Raw genomic sequence first — 18877 nt, 5'->3', positions numbered from 1 at the left:
TAGGAAAATTATGTGGATATATTGAAGCAACATCTCAAGACATCAGTCAGGAAGTTAAAGCTTGGTCGCAAATGGGTATTCCAAATGGACAATGACCCCAAGCATACTTCCAAAGCACAATAACTGTTTGTCGGGACGTTCATGAAATGCTGGAGCAGCACACGCAAGCCTAACATCACCATGCACAATGCCAAGCATCGACTGGAGTGGTGTATAGCTCGCCGCCATTAGACTCTGGAGCAGTGGAAACACGTTCTCTGGAATGCTGAATCACGCTTCACCATCTAGCAGTCCAGATGCCAGGAGAATGCTACCTGACCCAATGCATAGTGCCAACTGTAAAGTTTGGTGGAGGAGGAACAATGGTCAGAGGCTGTTTTTCGGGCTAGGTCCCTTAGTTCCAGTGAAGGGAAATCTTAACGCAACAGCATACAATTACATTCAAGACGATTCTGTGCTTCCAACTTCGTGGCAAGAGTTTGGTGAAGGCCTTTTCCTGTTTCAGGATGACAATGCCCCTGTGCACAAAGGGAAGTCCGTACAGAAATGGTTTGTTGAGATCGGCGTGGAAGAACTTGACTGGCCTGAACAGAGCCCTGACCTCAACCCCATCGAACACCTTTGGGATGAATTGGAACGCCAACTGCGAGCCAGGTCTAATTGCCCAACATCAGTTCCCGACCTCACTAATGCTCTTGTGGCTGAATGGATTAAATCCCTTTAGCAATGGTCCAACATCAAGTAGAACGCCTTCTCAGAAGAGTGGAGAATGTTGTAGCAGCAAAGGGGGACCAACTCCATATTAATGCCCATGATTTTGGAATGAGATGCTCAACGAGCAGGTATCCACAAACATTTGGTAATTTAGTGTACTTTCCCCAAAACCTTCTCAATATATATATATATTCTGATGTTATTTAAGCATTGAAATAGACTCAGAACATCAAATTTCATTGCTATCTATGAAAAATTATAATTTTAAGACTGAAAAACAAAACTAAATCTAAAACCAGGAAAAATGTAACTGAGAACATCATTTGGCAAAATATAAAACAGGGCAAAAATGTATATTTTTATATGGGCCCCCTTAGAGTTGTTAATGAACCATTATTTTAACATGTATATTGACAGAAAACAGTGCACTACTTTCTCTTGTACACTAAGAACCTGGGGAAGAGTTGCAGGGCAGAGGAGAAGAATGTTCCTATTTGAAAGCTAGAAAGAAAATGAGTAGCTCGCAACGTAAAATGTTTTTTGAAGTAGCTCTCATGCTAGAAAAGGTTGGAGACCCCTGATTTAGACTGTGCATGTAGAAAACACCATCACCAAAAAATTGTGATTGAACCAACCACATGGAGTTCAGTAAAAGCCCTAAAAGGGAATAGCTAAGATATTTTAGCCAGTGTGTGTGTGTCTGTGTTTGACCTGGGCCTCCTGCTGCAGTGCGGTAGGTAGGTAACTGTGTGCTGACTATCCCAGCAGAGAGTTAAATAAGGCACATCTACATGCCGGGAGTGGGGGGGGGGGTCAGGAGCTGGTATTTAAAGGCCATGGCGTGAATACTGTTCTGTGGCGTTCTGTTGACACTGGGGCCGCTGGCGCAGGACATGGGGGAGGGCTACAGCACATCAGGAGCATACAGAGCAGCCGCTGCCATGTGCCCATAGACAGAAAGAAAACCTTACTCACACACACACACTCTCTCTCACACACACTCCAGCATCAGAGTGCCACACTCTCAGACACATTCACAGACAGACAGACGTTCAAACAGGACACATACAGTTGAAGTCGGAAGTTTACAATACACCTTAGCCAAATACATTTAAACTCAGCTTTTCACAATTCCTGACATTTAATCCTAGTAAAAATTCCCTGTCTTAGGTCAGTTAGCATCACCACTTTATTTTAAGAATGTGAAATGTCAGAATAATAGTAGAGAGAATGATTTATTTCAGCTTTTATTTCATTCATCACATTCCCAGTGGGTCAGAAGTTTACATACACTCAATTAGTATTTGGTAGCATTGCCTATAAGTTGGTTAACTTGGGCCAAACGTTTCGGGTAGCCTTCCACAAGCTTCCCACAATAAGTTGGGTAAATTTTGGCCTATTCCTTCTGACAGAGCTGGTGTAACGGAGTCAGGTTTGTAGGCCTCCTTGCTCGCACACACTTTTTCAGTTCTGTCCACAGATTTTCTATGGGATTGAGGTCAGGGCTTAGTGATGGCCACTTCAATACCTTGACTTTGTTGTCCTTAAGCCATTTTGCCACAACTTTGGAAGTATGCTTGGGGTCATTGTCCATTTGGAAGACCCAAGCTTTACCTCCCTGACTGATGTATTGAGATGTTGCTTCAATATATCCACATAATTTTCCTACCTCATGATGCCATCTATTTTGTGAAGTGCACCAGTCCCTCCTGTAGCAAAGCACCCCCACAACATGATGCTGCCACCCCCGTACTTTACGGTTGGGATGGTGTTCTTCGGCTTGCAAGCCTCCCCCTTTTGACCTCCAAACATAACGATGGTCATTATGGCCAAAGAGCTCTATTTTTGTTTCATCAGACCAGAGGACATTTCTCCAAAAAGTACGATCTTTGTTCCCATGTGCAGTTGCAAACCGTAGTCTGGCTTTTTATGGCGGTTTTTGAGCAGTGGCTTCTTCCTTGCTGAGCGGCCTTTCAGGTTATGTTGATATAGGACTCATTTTACTGTGGATATAGATACTTTAGTACCTGTTTCCTCCAGCATCATCACAAGGTCCTTTGCTGTTGTTCTGGGATTGATTTGCACTTTTTACACCAAAGTACGTTCATCTCTAGGAGACAGAATGCGTCTCATTCCTGACCGGTATGACGGCTGCGTGGTCCCATGGTGTTTATACTTGCGTACTGTTGTTTGAACAGATGAACGTGGTACCTTCAGACGTTTGGAAATTGCTCCCAAGGATGAACCAGACTTGTGGAGGTCTACAAGGGTTTTTCTGAGGTCTTGGCTGATTTCTTTTGATTTTCCCATGATGTCAAGCAAAGAGACACTGAGTTTGAAGGTAGGCCTTGAAATACATCCACAGGTACACCTCCAATTGACTCAAATTATGTAAATTAGCCTATCAGAAGCTTCTAAAGCCAAGACATAATTTTCTGGAATTTTCCAAGCTGTTTAAAGGCACAGTCAACTTAGTGTATGTAAACTTCTGACCCACTGGAATTGTGATACAGTGAATTATAAGTGAAATAATCTGTCTGTCATCAATTGTTGGAAAAATTACTTGTGTCATGCACAAAGTAGATGTCCTAACCGACTTGCCAAAACTATAGTTTGTTAACAAGACATTTGTGGAGTGGTTGAAAAACAAGTTTTTTTAAATAAAATGTTAATTTTTAAAAATTGTATCCCCTTTTCTCCCCAATTTTTCGTGGTATCCAATCGCTAGTAATTACTATCTTGTCTCATCGCGACAACTCCCGTACGGGCTCGGGAGAGACGAAGGTCGAAAGCCATGCGTCCTCCGAAGCACAACCCAACCAAGCCGCACTGCTTCTTAACACAGCACGCCTCCAACCCGGAAGCCAGCCGCACCAATGTGCCCCTACCGGCCAAACCCTCCCTAACCCGGACGACGCTAGGCCAATTGTGCGTCGCCCCACGGACCTCCCGGTCGCGGCCGGCTGCGACAGAGCCTGGGCGCGAACCCAGAGACTCTGGTGGCGCAGCTAGCAGAAAAACAAGTTTTAATGACTCCAACCTAAGTGTATGTCAACTTCCGACTTCAACTGTATTCAGTCACCCCAATCAGCAGCCTGCATGTGTGTATATGTAATGTGTCATTGTTAAGAAGTGCGGGGGCAAGCATTTACACACGTACAGATGCTGTATCTTAATTTGATCATCCTGTTGTTGCAGTAATTTTCCTGCACAGCAGGAAATGGAAACGTGTAATATATTCATTAGTGATTTTTGGCCAATATCCGATATTGTCCTTGTCAAAGAAAATTATACCGATAACCGATTTAAAAATGTTTGCGGCCTTTCAAGCATTCTAGAACAGTTAAATAGTTAACACACACACACATGGACGCAGCGGTCTAAGGCACTGCATCTCAGTGCAAGAGGCGTCACTACAGTCCCTGATTTGAATCCAGGCTGTATCACTTCCAGCCGTGATTGGGAGTCCCATAGGGCGGCGCACAATTGACCCAGCGTCGTCCGGGTTTGGCTGGGGTAAGCTGTCATTGTAAATAAGAATTTGTTCTTAACTGACTTGCCTAATTAAATAAAGGTTACACACACACACACCACACTGACCAAAAAGTTATTTTGTTGGCATTTACGTATGTCCCCATTACCAGTAAAACATAACCAAAACCTATTTCTTTCACTTACTTGCTGTGCTGTTTCGTTGTTCATTTGTTCAGTCGTTTCATTCTCAACAAGGATTTCATCATACATGTCAAGCAGTGAAGTTTCAGCTCTGTCTGTCCGTGGCCTCTCTTCCTGTCTGCATCGATGTAGCAGTCCTGCATCGAGCATGATGGCGACACAGTAAAGAGAGAATGCCACCGAATCGCTTGTTCACTGCCTGTGTCGGCAGTTTTGTTGAGCAGGCGTTTCAATGCCATGACAGAGGGTATCACGTCTGCTGCAGGCACAGTTGATGAGCTTATTTCTCGAGTCAGTTGTTTGAATGGAGCTAGCTAGTGTGTTCATGTTTCCAAGTTTCAAACATGTTCTCAAATGCCATTGAAATGGCAGCAGCGGTATGACAACCAGCACATTCATGAGCATGCAATACGACTTCCCTCAGTACAAAATCCTCAATGACCCACTGTGCTGTCAGACTCAGCATGCTCATGGGGCTGATATCGCTGGCCCAAATGTCAGTTGTGAAGCTAATAGCTGTGACGCTATTACTGTGTAACTCTGGTAGGGCAACATCAAAAAAATAGCGCACTTGGTAGTGTGTACCGGTGCTCGACCAGTCGGCGAAAGCCAACATAACCCACGACAGAGAATTGTTGATTGTCAAGGGCAATGAATTATCTTGGCGTTAATAGATTTCACCTTTGAAACTCTTTCAAATGACTGCTCGACTTGTTGACTGCTTGATCCACACAGCAGACATTGTGGGCTAGGTTAGGAATGCTGTGCTGAAGGTGTAGCGCAAAATTGTATGTGGCATCATTACGTCATGTACCTACGTTATATAGGTATGCACGTCAGCTTTGACATCGGTTTGCACATCGGCGTTAAACTAGACACGGAGCCGATGTCGATGTTGGCATTTTTAGCTAATATCGGTCGATTCCGATATTTTCACAGATATATCATGCATCCCTAATATTCATGGTTTAAAAAGGCTTATAAAATGTGTAATTTCCACTTTAAAATGTCAGACTTGATTTGCCCTAACAAAAAATGTAGCTACCACTAAGAAATATGTCCATTAATTATAATCCACATAACAATTCACATTTCCTGTTGCTACAGTATTATTTTCCTGCTGTGTGAAACTAGGTCTAATTAAGATATGGCATCTGTACATAAACACACAAAGGGGTTTTTAACTAGGAGGATCTGAGTCTGAGAAGACAGAAGACAAAAAGAGGGAGGAGAAGAGAAGGAGTAGAGGAGAAGAAGGGGGAGAACTCATTACTCTGGCGTGTTGAACCTAGCGTCTCCGCCGCCCGCCATCTCAGTAAATAAAGGCTGTAAATAAAGGCTGTCAGTGGATCTGGCCCCAGGGCTGCTTCCAGGCCCTCTTATTTGCGTTATTAATATGCATGCTAATGTACCTATTTTATGGTTCAACAGTTCTGATTCACTTTAAAATCAATTATCCATCTGGTACACCCATACTTTGCCCAGGTTCAAATGTGTATTAATTTCAGCAAACATACATCGGGCACAACACAATAAAGATAAATGGCTAGATTAGGTGCAGTAAACAAAGGAACTAGGGACAGGATTTAATGAGATTTGGCGTATAAGAACCATACAGTTAAATAATGAGGCCGGCTCTGGGGTTTTTCCAAATGCAAATTATACAAAGGAATGTTTCGCTGTCCTGCTTTTTCCAATTTCATTTAGATAAGAGTGTCTCCAAATAAGTTGGCAGTTAATATTCTCACATGAGCACTCCCCGCCTCCACAGCCCCACTTCTCCCTCCGGAGCACACTGTTTTCCCCCTCCTCCACAGCCCCACTTCTCCCTCTGGAGCACACTGTTTCCCCCCTCCTCCACAGCCCCACTTCTCCCTCTGGAGCACACTGTTTCCCCCCTCCTCCACAGCCCCACTTCTCCCTCCGGAGCACACTGTTTTCCCCCTCCTCCACAGCCCCACTTCTCCCTCCGGAGCACACTGTTTTCCCCCTCCTCCACAGCCCCACTTCTCCCTCCGGAGCACACTGTTTCCCCCCTCCTCCACAGCCCCACTTCTCCCTCTGGAGCACACTGTTTCCCCCTCCTCCACAGCCCCACTTCTCCCTCTGCAGCACACTGTTTCCCCCCTCCTCCACAGCCCCACTTCTCCCTCCGGAGCACACTGTTTTCCCCCTCCTCCACAGCCCCACTTCTCCCTCTGGAGCACACTGTTTTCCCCCTCCTCCACAGCCCCACTTCTCCCTCTGGAGCACACTGTTTTCCCCCTCCTCCACAGCCCCACTTCTCCCTCCGGAGCACACTGTTTTCCCCCTCCTCCACAGCCCCACTTCTCCCTCCGGAGCACACTGTTTTCCCCCTCCTCCACAGCCCCACTTCTCCCTCCGGAGCACACTGTTTTCCCCCTCCTCCACAGCCCCACTTCTCCCTCCGGAGCACACTGTTTTCCCCCTCCTCCACAGCCCCACTTCTCCCTCCGGAGCACACTGTTTTCCCCCTCCTCCACAGCCCCACTTCCCCCTCCGGAGCACACTGTTTTCCCCCTCCTCCACAGCCCCACTTCCCCCTCCGGAGCACACTGTTTTCCCCCTCCTCCACAGCCCCACTTCTCCCTCCGGAGCACACTGTTTTCCCCCTCCTCCACAGCCCCACTTCTCCCTCTGCAGCACACTGTTTTCCCCCTCCTCCACAGCCCCACTTCTCCCTCCGGAGCACACTGTTTTCCCCCTCCTCCACAGCCCCACTTCCCCCTCCGGAGCACACTGTTTTCCCCCTCCTCCACAGCCCCACTTCTCCCTCCGGAGCACACTGTTTTCCCCCTCCTCCACAGCCCCACTTCTCCCTCCGGAGCACACTGTTTTCCCCCTCCTCCACAGCCCCACTTCTCCCTCTGGAGCACACTGTTTTCCCCCTCCTCCACAGGCCCACTTCTCCCTCCGGAGCACACTGTTTTCCCCCTCCTCCACAGCCCCACTTCTCCCTCCGGAGCACACTGTTTTCCCCCTCCTCCACAGCCCCACTTCTCCCTCTGGAGCACACTGTTTTCCCCCTCCTCCACAGCCCCACTTCTCCCTCCGGAGCACACTGTTTTCCCCCTCCTCCACAGCCCCACTTCTCCCTCCGGAGCACACTGTTTTCCCCCTCCTCCACAGCCCCACTTCTCCCTCCGGAGCACACTGTTTTCCCCCTCCTCCACAGCCCCACTTCTCCCTCCGGAGCACACTGTTTTCCCCCTCCTCCACAGCCCCACTTCTCCCTCTGGAGCACACTGTTTTCCCCCTCCTCCACAGCCCCACTTCTCCCTCCGGAGCACACTGTTTTCCCCCTCCTCCACAGCCCCACTTCTCCCTCTGGAGCACACTGTTTCCCCCCTCCTCCACAGCCCCACTTCTCCCTCTGGAGCACACTGTTTTCCCCCTCCTCCACAGCCCCACTTCTCCCTCCGGAGCACACTGTTTTCCCCCTCCTCCACAGCCCCACTTCTCCCTCCGGAGCACACTGTTTTCCCCCTCCTCCACAGCCCCACTTCTCCCTCTGGAGCACACTGTTTTCCCCCTCCTCCACAGCCCCACTTCCCCCTCCGGAGCACACTGTTTTCCCCCTCCTCCACAGCCCCACTTCTCCCTCCGGAGCACACTGTTTTCCCCCTCCTCCACAGCCCCACTTCTCCCTCTGGAGCACACTGTTTCCCCCCTCCTCCACAGCCCCACTTCTCCCTCTGGAGCACACTGTTTTCCCCCTCCTCCACAGCCCCACTTCTCCCTCTGGAGCACACTGTTTCCCCCCTCCTCCACAGCCCCACTTCTCCCTCTGGAGCACACTGTTTTCCCCCTCCTCCACAGCCCCACTTCTCCCTCCGGAGCACACTGTTTTCCCCCTCCTCCACAGCCCCACTTCTCCCTCCGGAGCACACTGTTTTCCCCCTCCTCCACAGCCCCACTTCTCCCTCTGGAGCACACTGTTTTCCCCCTCCTCCACAGGCCCACTTCTCCCTCCGGAGCACACTGTTTTCCCCCTCCTCCACAGCCCCACTTCTCCCTCCGGAGCACACTGTTTTCCCCCTCCTCCACAGCCCCACTTCTCCCTCTGGAGCACACTGTTTTCCCCCTCCTCCACAGCCCCACTTCTCCCTCCGGAGCACACTGTTTTCCCCCTCCTCCACAGCCCCACTTCTCCCTCCGGAGCACACTGTTTTCCCCCTCCTCCACAGCCCCACTTCTCCCTCCGGAGCACACTGTTTTCCCCCTCCTCCACAGCCCCACTTCTCCCTCCGGAGCACACTGTTTTCCCCCTCCTCCACAGCCCCACTTCTCCCTCTGGAGCACACTGTTTTCCCCCTCCTCCACAGCCCCACTTCTCCCTCCGGAGCACACTGTTTTCCCCCTCCTCCACAGCCCCACTTCTCCCTCTGGAGCACACTGTTTCCCCCCTCCTCCACAGCCCCACTTCTCCCTCTGGAGCACACTGTTTTCCCCCTCCTCCACAGCCCCACTTCTCCCTCCGGAGCACACTGTTTTCCCCCTCCTCCACAGCCCCACTTCTCCCTCCGGAGCACACTGTTTTCCCCCTCCTCCACAGCCCCACTTCTCCCTCTGGAGCACACTGTTTTCCCCCTCCTCCACAGCCCCACTTCCCCCTCCGGAGCACACTGTTTTCCCCCTCCTCCACAGCCCCACTTCTCCCTCCGGAGCACACTGTTTTCCCCCTCCTCCACAGCCCCACTTCTCCCTCTGGAGCACACTGTTTCCCCCCTCCTCCACAGCCCCACTTCTCCCTCTGGAGCACACTGTTTTCCCCCTCCTCCACAGCCCCACTTCTCCCTCTGGAGCACACTGTTTCCCCCCTCCTCCACAGCCCCACTTCTCCCTCTGGAGCACACTGTTTTCCCCCTCCTCCACAGCCCCACTTCTCCCTCCGGAGCACACTGTTTTCCCCCTCCTCCACAGCCCCACTTCTCCCTCCGGAGCACACTGTTTTCCCCCTCCTCCACAGCCCCACTTCTCCCTCTGGAGCACACTGTTTCCCCCTCCTCCACAGCCCCACTTCTCCCTCCGGAGCACACTGTTTTCCCCCTCCTCCACAGCCCCACTTCTCCCTCCGGAGCACACTGTTTTCCCCCTCCTCCACAGCCCCACTTCTCCCTCTGGAGCACACTGTTTCCCCCCTCCTCCACAGCCCCACTTCTCCCTCTGCAGCACACTGTTTCCCCCCTCCTCCACAGCCCCACTTCTCCCTCTGCAGCACACTGTTTTCCCCCTCCTCCACAGCCCCACTTCTCCCTCCGGAGCACACTGTTTTCCCCCTCCTCCACAGCCCCACTTCTCCCTCCGGAGCACACTGTTTCCCCCCTCCTCCACAGCCCCACTTCTCCCTCTGGAGCACACTGTTTTCCCCCTCCTCCACAGCCCCACTTCTCCCTCCGGAGCACACTGTTTCCCCCCTCCTCCACAGCCCCACTTCTCCCTCTGGAGCACACTGTTTCCCCCCTCCTCCACAGCCCCACTTCTCCCTCTGCAGCACACTGTTTCCCCCCTCCTCCACAGCCCCACTTCTCCCTCTGCAGCACACTGTTTTCCCCCTCCTCCACAGTGACGCATTGATCCGTAATAAGTTCTGAAAAGTTCACTGCGCTTGTTTAATAGTTCAAACTGAAGAAATCTGGACGGGGAACTACGGTGCTGACAGAACCACTTACGGGGTGTTACCTTCACTTTTACCATCAGTAAAATCAGTCTGATATCAGTGTCATGCCCTCAGCAACACCGCTGAGAGGTGAGGTATATATATATATATATATATAGAGAGAGAGAGAGAGAGAGAGAGAGAGAGAGGGATGGGGAGCTGAATGGTGATGAGGGAGAGGAGAGGACAGAAGAGATAGAGCTACAGTTGGCTCCCTACAGATGATGCCTCCCCCCCATGACACCCCTCCGTGTCCCCGTCATTACCCACAGCAGGGGTTACACCAACGGAGTGATGAATCCATCATTTTACATTACCCCAATTTTCCTCTTAATTTATCCTGATAATGTGGTGCCCTGCTCCCTACGCCCAGGGCCACCTGGGACTCACCAGAGCCAGAAAAATAGACCACTTGTGGCCACAGAAATGGCACACCTTGGAATAGCTCAATGAGGAGCACCACCCAGTTAATCTGAGTACCCTTTCCTCTATCACAACATGACATTAGTTAGACTATTTATATCACCAGCACATTGGTTTCCATCTAATACCATAAGGTCTAGCAATCCAAAAACCAATGGTTTGGCCAATTCATCTATGGAGACCTTTACTATAGCACAGCTATTGGAGAGTGAGTGTTAGGGAGTGCGTTACCGTGTGGAACTGAGTAGTGTGCTGGACTGTGCTGGAGTAGTGTTGGTCCATACTCACTCAGCATGCCCATCCCCAGCATGAAGGCGTCCATGGTGTAGGGCAGGCCCCTGGCCCTTCCTCGCGTGCCTGGTGGGAACATCACCTCCTTGGGCTGGGCCTTCTTACATTCTACCTGTGGACACAGTGGAAAAGGGGAAACGTCAGTCCTACTGGCCCCATGGAGGAAGAAGGATGGGACTAGACAGGACGTAACCAGATTCCAGTAGCTCACAGAAAAACAATGTTGGTTTTCTCTAAACAGCTCAAGTTAGTGTGTCTGAGGAAAAATCATGTTTGTACTGCGCTAAGACTGCGGCCACAAAATGAAGAAATTATCAAACTGATGTTTGACAATCAAATTCGATATGTAAATAAACAAAATCGGTTAAGGCTGGTTCATTGAGAGAAAGATTATTTTACAATGATCCAGCGCAATACATTTATGAAAGCACAAATTATATCTCACTCTTTTTACAGTTCTACTGGTTGATAATACATGTTTATTGTAATTTGAACTATTGTGGGGTCGTGACTAGTGTCATGTGTGATATATGTAGCTTATTGATAACAACTCTGTGTCCTACTTTAGGCAGTTGATTGCCTAGTGATTGCAACATTGTAACTATCCGAAAAGAATAGTTGGCAACAATGTTTCGTTTCCAAGTGCTACTGAATAAGCTCAACTGAAATGCACCAATTGTGCATGATACATATCATTACTCTACTCTAATCTATCAATCCATTCCAGATCTTTATACCTTACATGACACAGGGGTGGCATATGTTGATCTGGCCTAGGGTGGCAGCAGAACTGCTAGGACTGGGCCTGAAGAACACAATCATTTGCCTCTAATTTACTTGTGTTTGCGACGGTTCTTGGCCTGCTCAAAGTGAGCTGCTGCTCTTGGGAGTCAAAACTGCCCAAATCCTTGGAGCAGCTTGCGATGTGCATTAGCCTAGTTACTTTGTCCTCTAGAAGGCTCCATCTTGAGGCCATCTTTACTCTGTTTTTGAGAAAGAATCCCCTCTCGGCAATAATCAACACAATGTAAATGAGACAATATTTTCATGATGCACAACAACGATCAGACAGCCTACAGGGAAGAGGTCAGAGACCTGGCAGTGTGTTGCCAGGACAACAACCTCTCCCTCAACGTCAGCAAGACAAAGGAGCTGATCGTGGACTACTGGAAACGGAGGGCCGAGCACGGCCCCATCCACATCGACGGGCCTGTTGTGGAACAGGTCGAGAGCTTCAAGTTCCTTGGTTTCCAAGTTCCTCCGTTTCCACATCACCAACAAACTATCATGGTCCACACACATCAACACAGTCGAAAAGAGGGTACAACAACGCCTCTTCCCCCTCAGGAGGCTGAAAAGAGTTGTCATGGGCCCTCAGATCCTCAAAAAGTTCTACAGCTGCACCATTGAGAGCACCTTGACAAGCTTCATCACCGCTTAGTATGGAAACTGTTTGGCATCCGACCGCAAGGCGCTACAGAGGGTAGCGTGTACAGCCCAGTACATTACTGGGGCCGAGCTCCCTTCCATACAGGACCTCTATACCAGTCGGTGTCAGAGGAAGGCCCTAATAATTGCCAAAGACTCAACCAAGCCATAGACTGTTCTCTCTGCTACTGCACGGCAAGCGGTACCGATGCACCAAGTCTGGAACCCAAAAAAAAAGTCTGGAACCAACAGGACCTGGAACAGCTTCTACCCTCAAGCTATAAGACTAGTTCATCATTCTATCAATTTCTTTCAGGGTTTCACACACTTCTGAAACAGAGGAGGATGAGAAAGAAAACCTGGCGAAGGAGTGCACCGGGGTGTCAGGTAAATTCACAGGGGGCTCATTTATACCTTTAACCTTTTCAAATAAACTGCCTGCATCTAGAAAATGATGATTTAAGGCTTTCAGAATAGAAGTTCTCTCAGTTACAATCTGTGTGTCTATCAACAATCGTTTGGGAAGCTGTGTATCTTTTTTGCACTCCAAACCTTTCACTACTTGCCAACATTTGGAGGGATTATTTACATTTTCCGAAGTAGATTTAAGGTAGTGGTCTGCTTTCAGTTTCTGGGTCATAGCAACACCCAGAGTTCGAAGAAAAGGCTAATTCAACATCAGGGATTAATTAAATTCTATTCCATTCAATGCTAAATAAAAACCTTGAATATCAAACTGCTTCCAGTTTCTTTTTGTAATGACACGTGAAGATCGCTTATGAATTTTACCATCTCTCACACAGGCAATAGCACAGTGATCACTTATGTCATTTGCAAAAGTACCAGAAGCATTAAAACGATGAGGAGTATTGGTTAAGACCAAATTAATCCAAGAGGATTTCAGAGGATACTTTATATTCAACCTAGTTACACTGTTGACAATCTGAGTGAGATTATAGGTATTGCATAGAATTTAGAGTTGATCAGAGCTAGATGTTAACCAGTCCTGATTCAGATAACCCATCAGGACAAACTCTGATCACATGCTGTGATAACAATTCAAAAATAACATCCAGAGAGCCAGCAGTAGCAGATGGAGGTATATAACAACAAGATACAACAATATTTAAAGATGAGCCGAGATTTAAGGTCAAAGACAGATATTCAAATTGCTGAGGTTTAGTAACAGAAGTCAGAACGACCGTCACAAACTTGTCTTTTACGTATACAGCAACACCACCACCCTTAGATTTACGATCTGCACTAAAAACATTGTAACCATTTATGCCAATATTTTTGTCTGTAATAGATTTTTTGAGACAGGTTTCAGAAAGCATAAATACGTCAGGGTCGGCAGTTTTTATCCATATATTCACAAAATCAAGTTTTGGCAGAAGACTTCTTACATTCATATGCAGAAACTTCATGCCACTCTGACTTCTTAATTCGGCAGGGGTAAAAATGTCAGGGCCTGGGTTAGACTGCACATTTCCAGACAGTAGAAGCTGCAAGATAATGGCAAGTCTAGATCGAGGGTTACAGCATTTGGATTAACAGACAGCACTTGAACGACAATCCACAGTCACCAGAGTCTTTAACACCACATATTACAGGAGATGTGTAACGTCCAGAAACATGGTTAAGTACCAAGAGAACAGTCCTGACATGTTAAGCGCAAGAGTCCGATTTCTCCCATGTTGTTTGGGAGAAATGTGCAGAGTTCTCGCGTGCATTTACAAAGCAAGCGTGTGGTTTCTCCCAAGGCGCAAGGGGGAAACAGTCATATATTTCCTCATTCACAGAGCAACGGGCTCTAGAAGTATCACCAACATTGTAAAAGCCAAGGGTAGACAACAGCAAAATGAGCAACAGCAGCATGTTCGTTTCTTGCTCTATCAATTAACATGAAAGAAAACACAGCACTAAGAGCATACAAAGTTAACAGAACAATCTAAGATATGTAGCCAACACAACTCTAAACACTAATATTAAATGAGCTACGACTTCATATAAAAGCGTTCTTAAATAATTATACAAACATAGCAAGAACCACTAATCAAATAGTCCAACAGCCAATCAGTAAAATGTTGTGTATGAGTATGATGTAGGGGAGCAAAGCTCCGGATAGATAGATAGATAGATAGATAGATAGATAGATAGAGAGAGAGAGAGAGAGAGAGAGAGAGAGAGACCTGTACCAGACTGGGAGAGACAGACCAGGGCTGAAGAGAGGCCCTCAACTAGGCAGACATCCAGGGCTGAAGAGATGCCCTCAACTAGGCAGACATCCAGGGCTGAAGAGGGGCCCTCAACTAGGCAGACATCCAGGGTTGAAAAGAGGGCCTCAACTGGGCAGACATCCAATGCTGAAGAGAGGCCCTCAACTAGGCAGACATCCAGGGCTGAAGAGAGGCCCTCAACTAGGCAGACATCCAGGGTTGAAGAGAGGGCCTCAACTGGGCAGACATCCAATGCTGAAGAGAGGCCCTCAACTAGGCAGACATCCAGGGCTGAAGAGGGGCCCTCAACTAGGCAGACATCCAATCCTGAAGAGAGGCCCTCAACTGGGCAGACATCCAATGCTGAAGAGAGGCCCTCAACTAGGCAGACATCCAGGGCTGAAGAGGGGCCCTCAACTAGGAAGACATCCAGGGCTGAAGAGAGGCCCTCAACTGGGCAGACATCCAATGCTGAAGAGAGGCCCTCAACTGGGCAGACATCCAATGCTGAAGAGAGGCCCTCAACTAGGCAGACATCCAGGGCTGAAGAGGGGCCCTCAACTAGGCAGACATCCAGGGCTGAAGAGAGGCCCTCAACTAGGCAGACATCCAGGGTTGAAGAAAGGCCCCCAACTAGGCAGACATCCAGAGCGACAATAGATGATAAAATAACCGTGGGTCGAAAACAAAACCATGACGGTGAGCAGCCCTGCACATCGACTTGGTACTTGTACCCAGTGTATATAGCCAAGTTATCGTTACTCATTGTGTATTTATTCCTTGTGTTATTTTCTATTTTTTCTACAAGAAATTTGGAGCTATTGGAATTTTCTACATATTGTCCCATGTACATTGTGTAATTTACCGATGGTCCCTAACTAGCCATAGAGATATCAAAAGTCCACCCAAATTTACCACGGGCCTTGTGATTGGGTCGTGTGCAGTTGCACTCTGAATTTATGATTGCTTTTGTGCTGCCAGCTGTGGGCATGTGGGCAGGGTTGAAACAAACCCAACCTTCATTTACGTTGTGATGCAGCCACAGCTATAAGTCTCACAAAATGTTGTTTTGGATGAGACTGACTTTATGACTAAAATCATACTACACTGCTCAAAAAAATAAAGGGAACACTTAAACAACACAATGTAACTCCAAGTCAATCACACTTCTGTGAAATCAAACTGTCCACTTAGGAAGCAACACTGATTGACAATAAATTTCACATGCTGTTGTGCAAATGGAATAGACAACAGGTGGAAATTATAGGCAATTAGCAAGACACCCCCAATAAAGGAGTGGTTCTGCAGGTGGTTACCACAGACCACTTCTCAGTTCCTATGCTTCCTGGCTGATGTTTTGGTCACTTTTGAATGCTGGCGGTGCTTTCACTCTAGTGGTAGCATGAGACGGAGTCTACAACCCACACAAGTGGCTCAGGTAGTGCAGCTCATCCAGGATGGCACATCAATGCGAGCTGTGGCAAGAAGGTTTGCTGTGTTTGTCAGCGTAGTGTCCAGAGCATGGAGGCGCTACCAGGAGACAGGCCAGTACATCAGGAGACGTGGAGGAGGCCGTAGAAGGGCAACAACCCAGCAGCAGGACCGCTACCTCCGCCTTTGTGCAAGGAGGAGCAGGAGGAGCACTGCCAGAGCCCTGCAAAATGACCTCCAGCAGGCCACAAATGTGCATGTGTCTGCTCAAACGGTCAGAAACAGACTCCATGAGGGTGGTATGAGGGCCCGACGTCCACAGGTGGGGGTTGTGCTTACAGCCCAACACCGTGCAGGACGTTTGGCATTTGCCAGAGAACACCAAGATTGGCAAATTCGCCACTGGCGCCCTGTGCTCTTCATAGATGAAAGCAGGTTCACACTGAGCACATGTGACAGACGTGACAGAGTCTGGAGACGCCGTGGAGAACGTTCTGCTGCCTGCAACATCCTCCAGCATGACCGGTTTGGCGGTGGGTCAGTCATGGTGTGGGGTGGCATTTCTTTGGGGGGCCGCAAAGCCCTCCATGTGCTCGCCAGAGGTAGCCTGACTGTCATTAGGTACCGAGATGAGATCCTCAGACCCCTTGTGAGACCATATGCTGGTACGGTTGGCCCTGGGTTCCTCCTAATGCAAGACAATGCTAGACCTCATGTGGCTGGAGTGTGTCAGCAGTTCCTGCAAGAGGAAGGCATTGATGCTATGGACTGGCCCGCCCGTTCCCCAGACCTGAATCCAATTGAGCACATCTGGGACATCATGTCTCGCTCCATCCACCAACGCCACGTTGCACCACAGACTGTCCAGGAGTTGGCGGATGCTTTAGTCCAGTTCTGGGAGGAGATCCCTCAGGAGACCATCCGCCACCTCATCAGGAGCATGCCCAGGCGTTGTAGGGAGGTCATACAGGCACGTGGAGGCCACACACACTACTGAGCCTCATTTTTACTTGTTTTAAGGACATTACATCAAAGTTGGATCAGCCTGTAGTGTGGTTTTCCACTTTAATTTTGAGTGTGACTCCAAATCCAGACTTCCATGGGTTGATAAATTTGATTTCCATTGAGAATTTTTGTGTGATTTTGTTGTCAGCACATTCAACTATGTAGAGAAAAAAGTATTTAATAAGAATATTTCATTCATTCAGATCTAGGATGTGTTATTTTAGTGTTCCCTTTATTTTTTTTAGCAGTGTATTTCAACTTTGTAGTAAATTTTCACAGTAGAATAAATGTTTCTGACTCATATCGATGGCACACAGGCTGTTTTCTAAATGAGAGATTGGCTTTTAAAATTACTTCCTGTAGCCACTTCCTATTATGCAATACCACAGTCACCTGTTTATCAGCACCACTGAAAAAGCACCCTCTAGTGGTGAGGCTTCATATCGATTCTAACCCTGGCGTCTTATCATTCAGGAATAGTCTGACCGAGGAATAGGGAGGAGAAAGAATCCCCCACCATGACTTCCACACAAACACTTTAGACAGCCCACATCATCTCAGTCAGTGAAAACTTTTGTTTTTCTGTAATTTTATTCAAATTATTGTCAAGGAAAGAGTAAGATAGAAAGAGACAGCCCATTCCACCTGGAGCGTGTTCTCTCTCTCTGTCTCTCTCTCTCCTGCCATCTCCTCTCTGCTCTCATACACACTTTGTTTTACTCTCTTAAGACTGACATGACATAGAGTACAAATGTTTACATATATATATATAGCATATACAGTTGGAGTCGGAAGTTTACATACACTTAGGTTGGAGTCATTAAAACTCGTTAGGAGTCAGTTAGGACATCTACTTTGTGCATGACACAAGTAATTTTTCCAAAAATTGTTTACAGACAGATTATTTCACTTATAATTCACTGTATCACAATTCCAGTGGGTCAGAAGTTTACATACACTAAGTTGACTGTGCCTTTAAACACCTTGGAAAATTCCAGAAAATGATGTCATGGCTATAGAAGCTTCTGATAGGCTAATATACATAATTTGAGTCAATTGGAGGTGTACCTGTGGATGTATTTCAAGGCCTACCTTCAAACTCAGTGCCTCTTTGCTTGACATCATGTGAAAATCTAAAGAAATCAGCCAAGACCTCAGAAAAATAATTGTAGACCTCCACAAGTCTGGTACATCCTTAGGAGCAATTTCCAAATGCCTGAAGGTACCACGTTCATCTGTACAAACAATAGTACGCAAGTATAAACACCATGGGACCACGTAGCCGTCATACCGCTCAGGAAGGAGACGCGTTCTGTCTCCTAGAGATTAATGTACTTTGTGGCAAAAAGTGCAAATCAATCCCAGAACAACAGCAAAGGACCTTGTGAAGATGCTGGAGGAAACCGGTACAAAAGTATCTATATCCACAGTAAAACAAGTCCTATATCGACATAACCTGAAAGGCCGCTCATCAAGGAAGAAGCCACTGCTCAAAAACCGCCATAAAAAGCCAGACTACGGTTTGCAACTGCACATGGGAACAAAGATCGTACTTTTTGGAGAAATGTCCTCTGGTCTGATGAAACAAAAATAGAACTGTTTGGCCATAATGACCATCGTTATGTTAGGAGGAAAAAGGGGGAGGCTTGCAAGCCGAAGAACACCATCCCAACCGTGAAGCATGGGGGTGGCAGCATCATGTTGTGGGGGTGCTTTGCTGCAGGAGCGACTGGTGCACTTCACAAAATAGATGGCATCATGAGGCAGGAAAATTATGTGGATATATTGAAACAACATCTCTAGACATCAGTCAGAAAGTTGAAGCTTGGTCTTAAATGGATCTTCCAAATGAACAATGACCCCAAGCATACTTCCAAAGTTGTGGCAAAACGGCTTAAGGACAACACAGCCAAGGTATTGGAGTGGCCATCACAAAGCCCTGACCTCAATCCTAAAGAAAATTTCTGGGCAGAACTGAAAAAGCGTGTGCAAGCAAGGAGGCCTACAAACC

The 18877-nt window shown here is 47.9% G+C and overlaps 1 protein-coding gene across 14 annotated transcripts in view; it reads right to left on the bottom strand.

Annotated features, from left to right (window-relative positions):
• LOC120045073 (RNA-binding protein Musashi homolog 2) overlaps positions 1-18877 on the bottom strand; it is a 406518-nt gene that overhangs the window by 83538 nt on the left and 304103 nt on the right. For 9 of the 14 annotated variants that reach the window (XM_038989926.1, XM_038989927.1, XM_038989924.1 and 6 more), the window contains exon 9: positions 10724-10895. In XM_038989926.1, the coding sequence (XP_038845854.1) occupies positions 10724-10895 (172 nt within the window). The remainder of the gene's footprint in view (positions 1-10723; positions 10896-18877) is intronic. The other 5 variants (XM_038989932.1, XM_038989930.1, XM_038989934.1 and 2 more) reach the window with 1 other exon arrangement.

Source organism: Salvelinus namaycush, chromosome 3, assembly GCF_016432855.1.
Source record: "Salvelinus namaycush isolate Seneca chromosome 3, SaNama_1.0, whole genome shotgun sequence".
In the NCBI taxonomy this organism is placed as follows: domain Eukaryota; kingdom Metazoa; phylum Chordata; class Actinopteri; order Salmoniformes; family Salmonidae; genus Salvelinus; species Salvelinus namaycush.
Note: the sequence above shows the minus strand (reverse complement) of the source record. Positions and strands in the feature narration are given on the sequence as shown.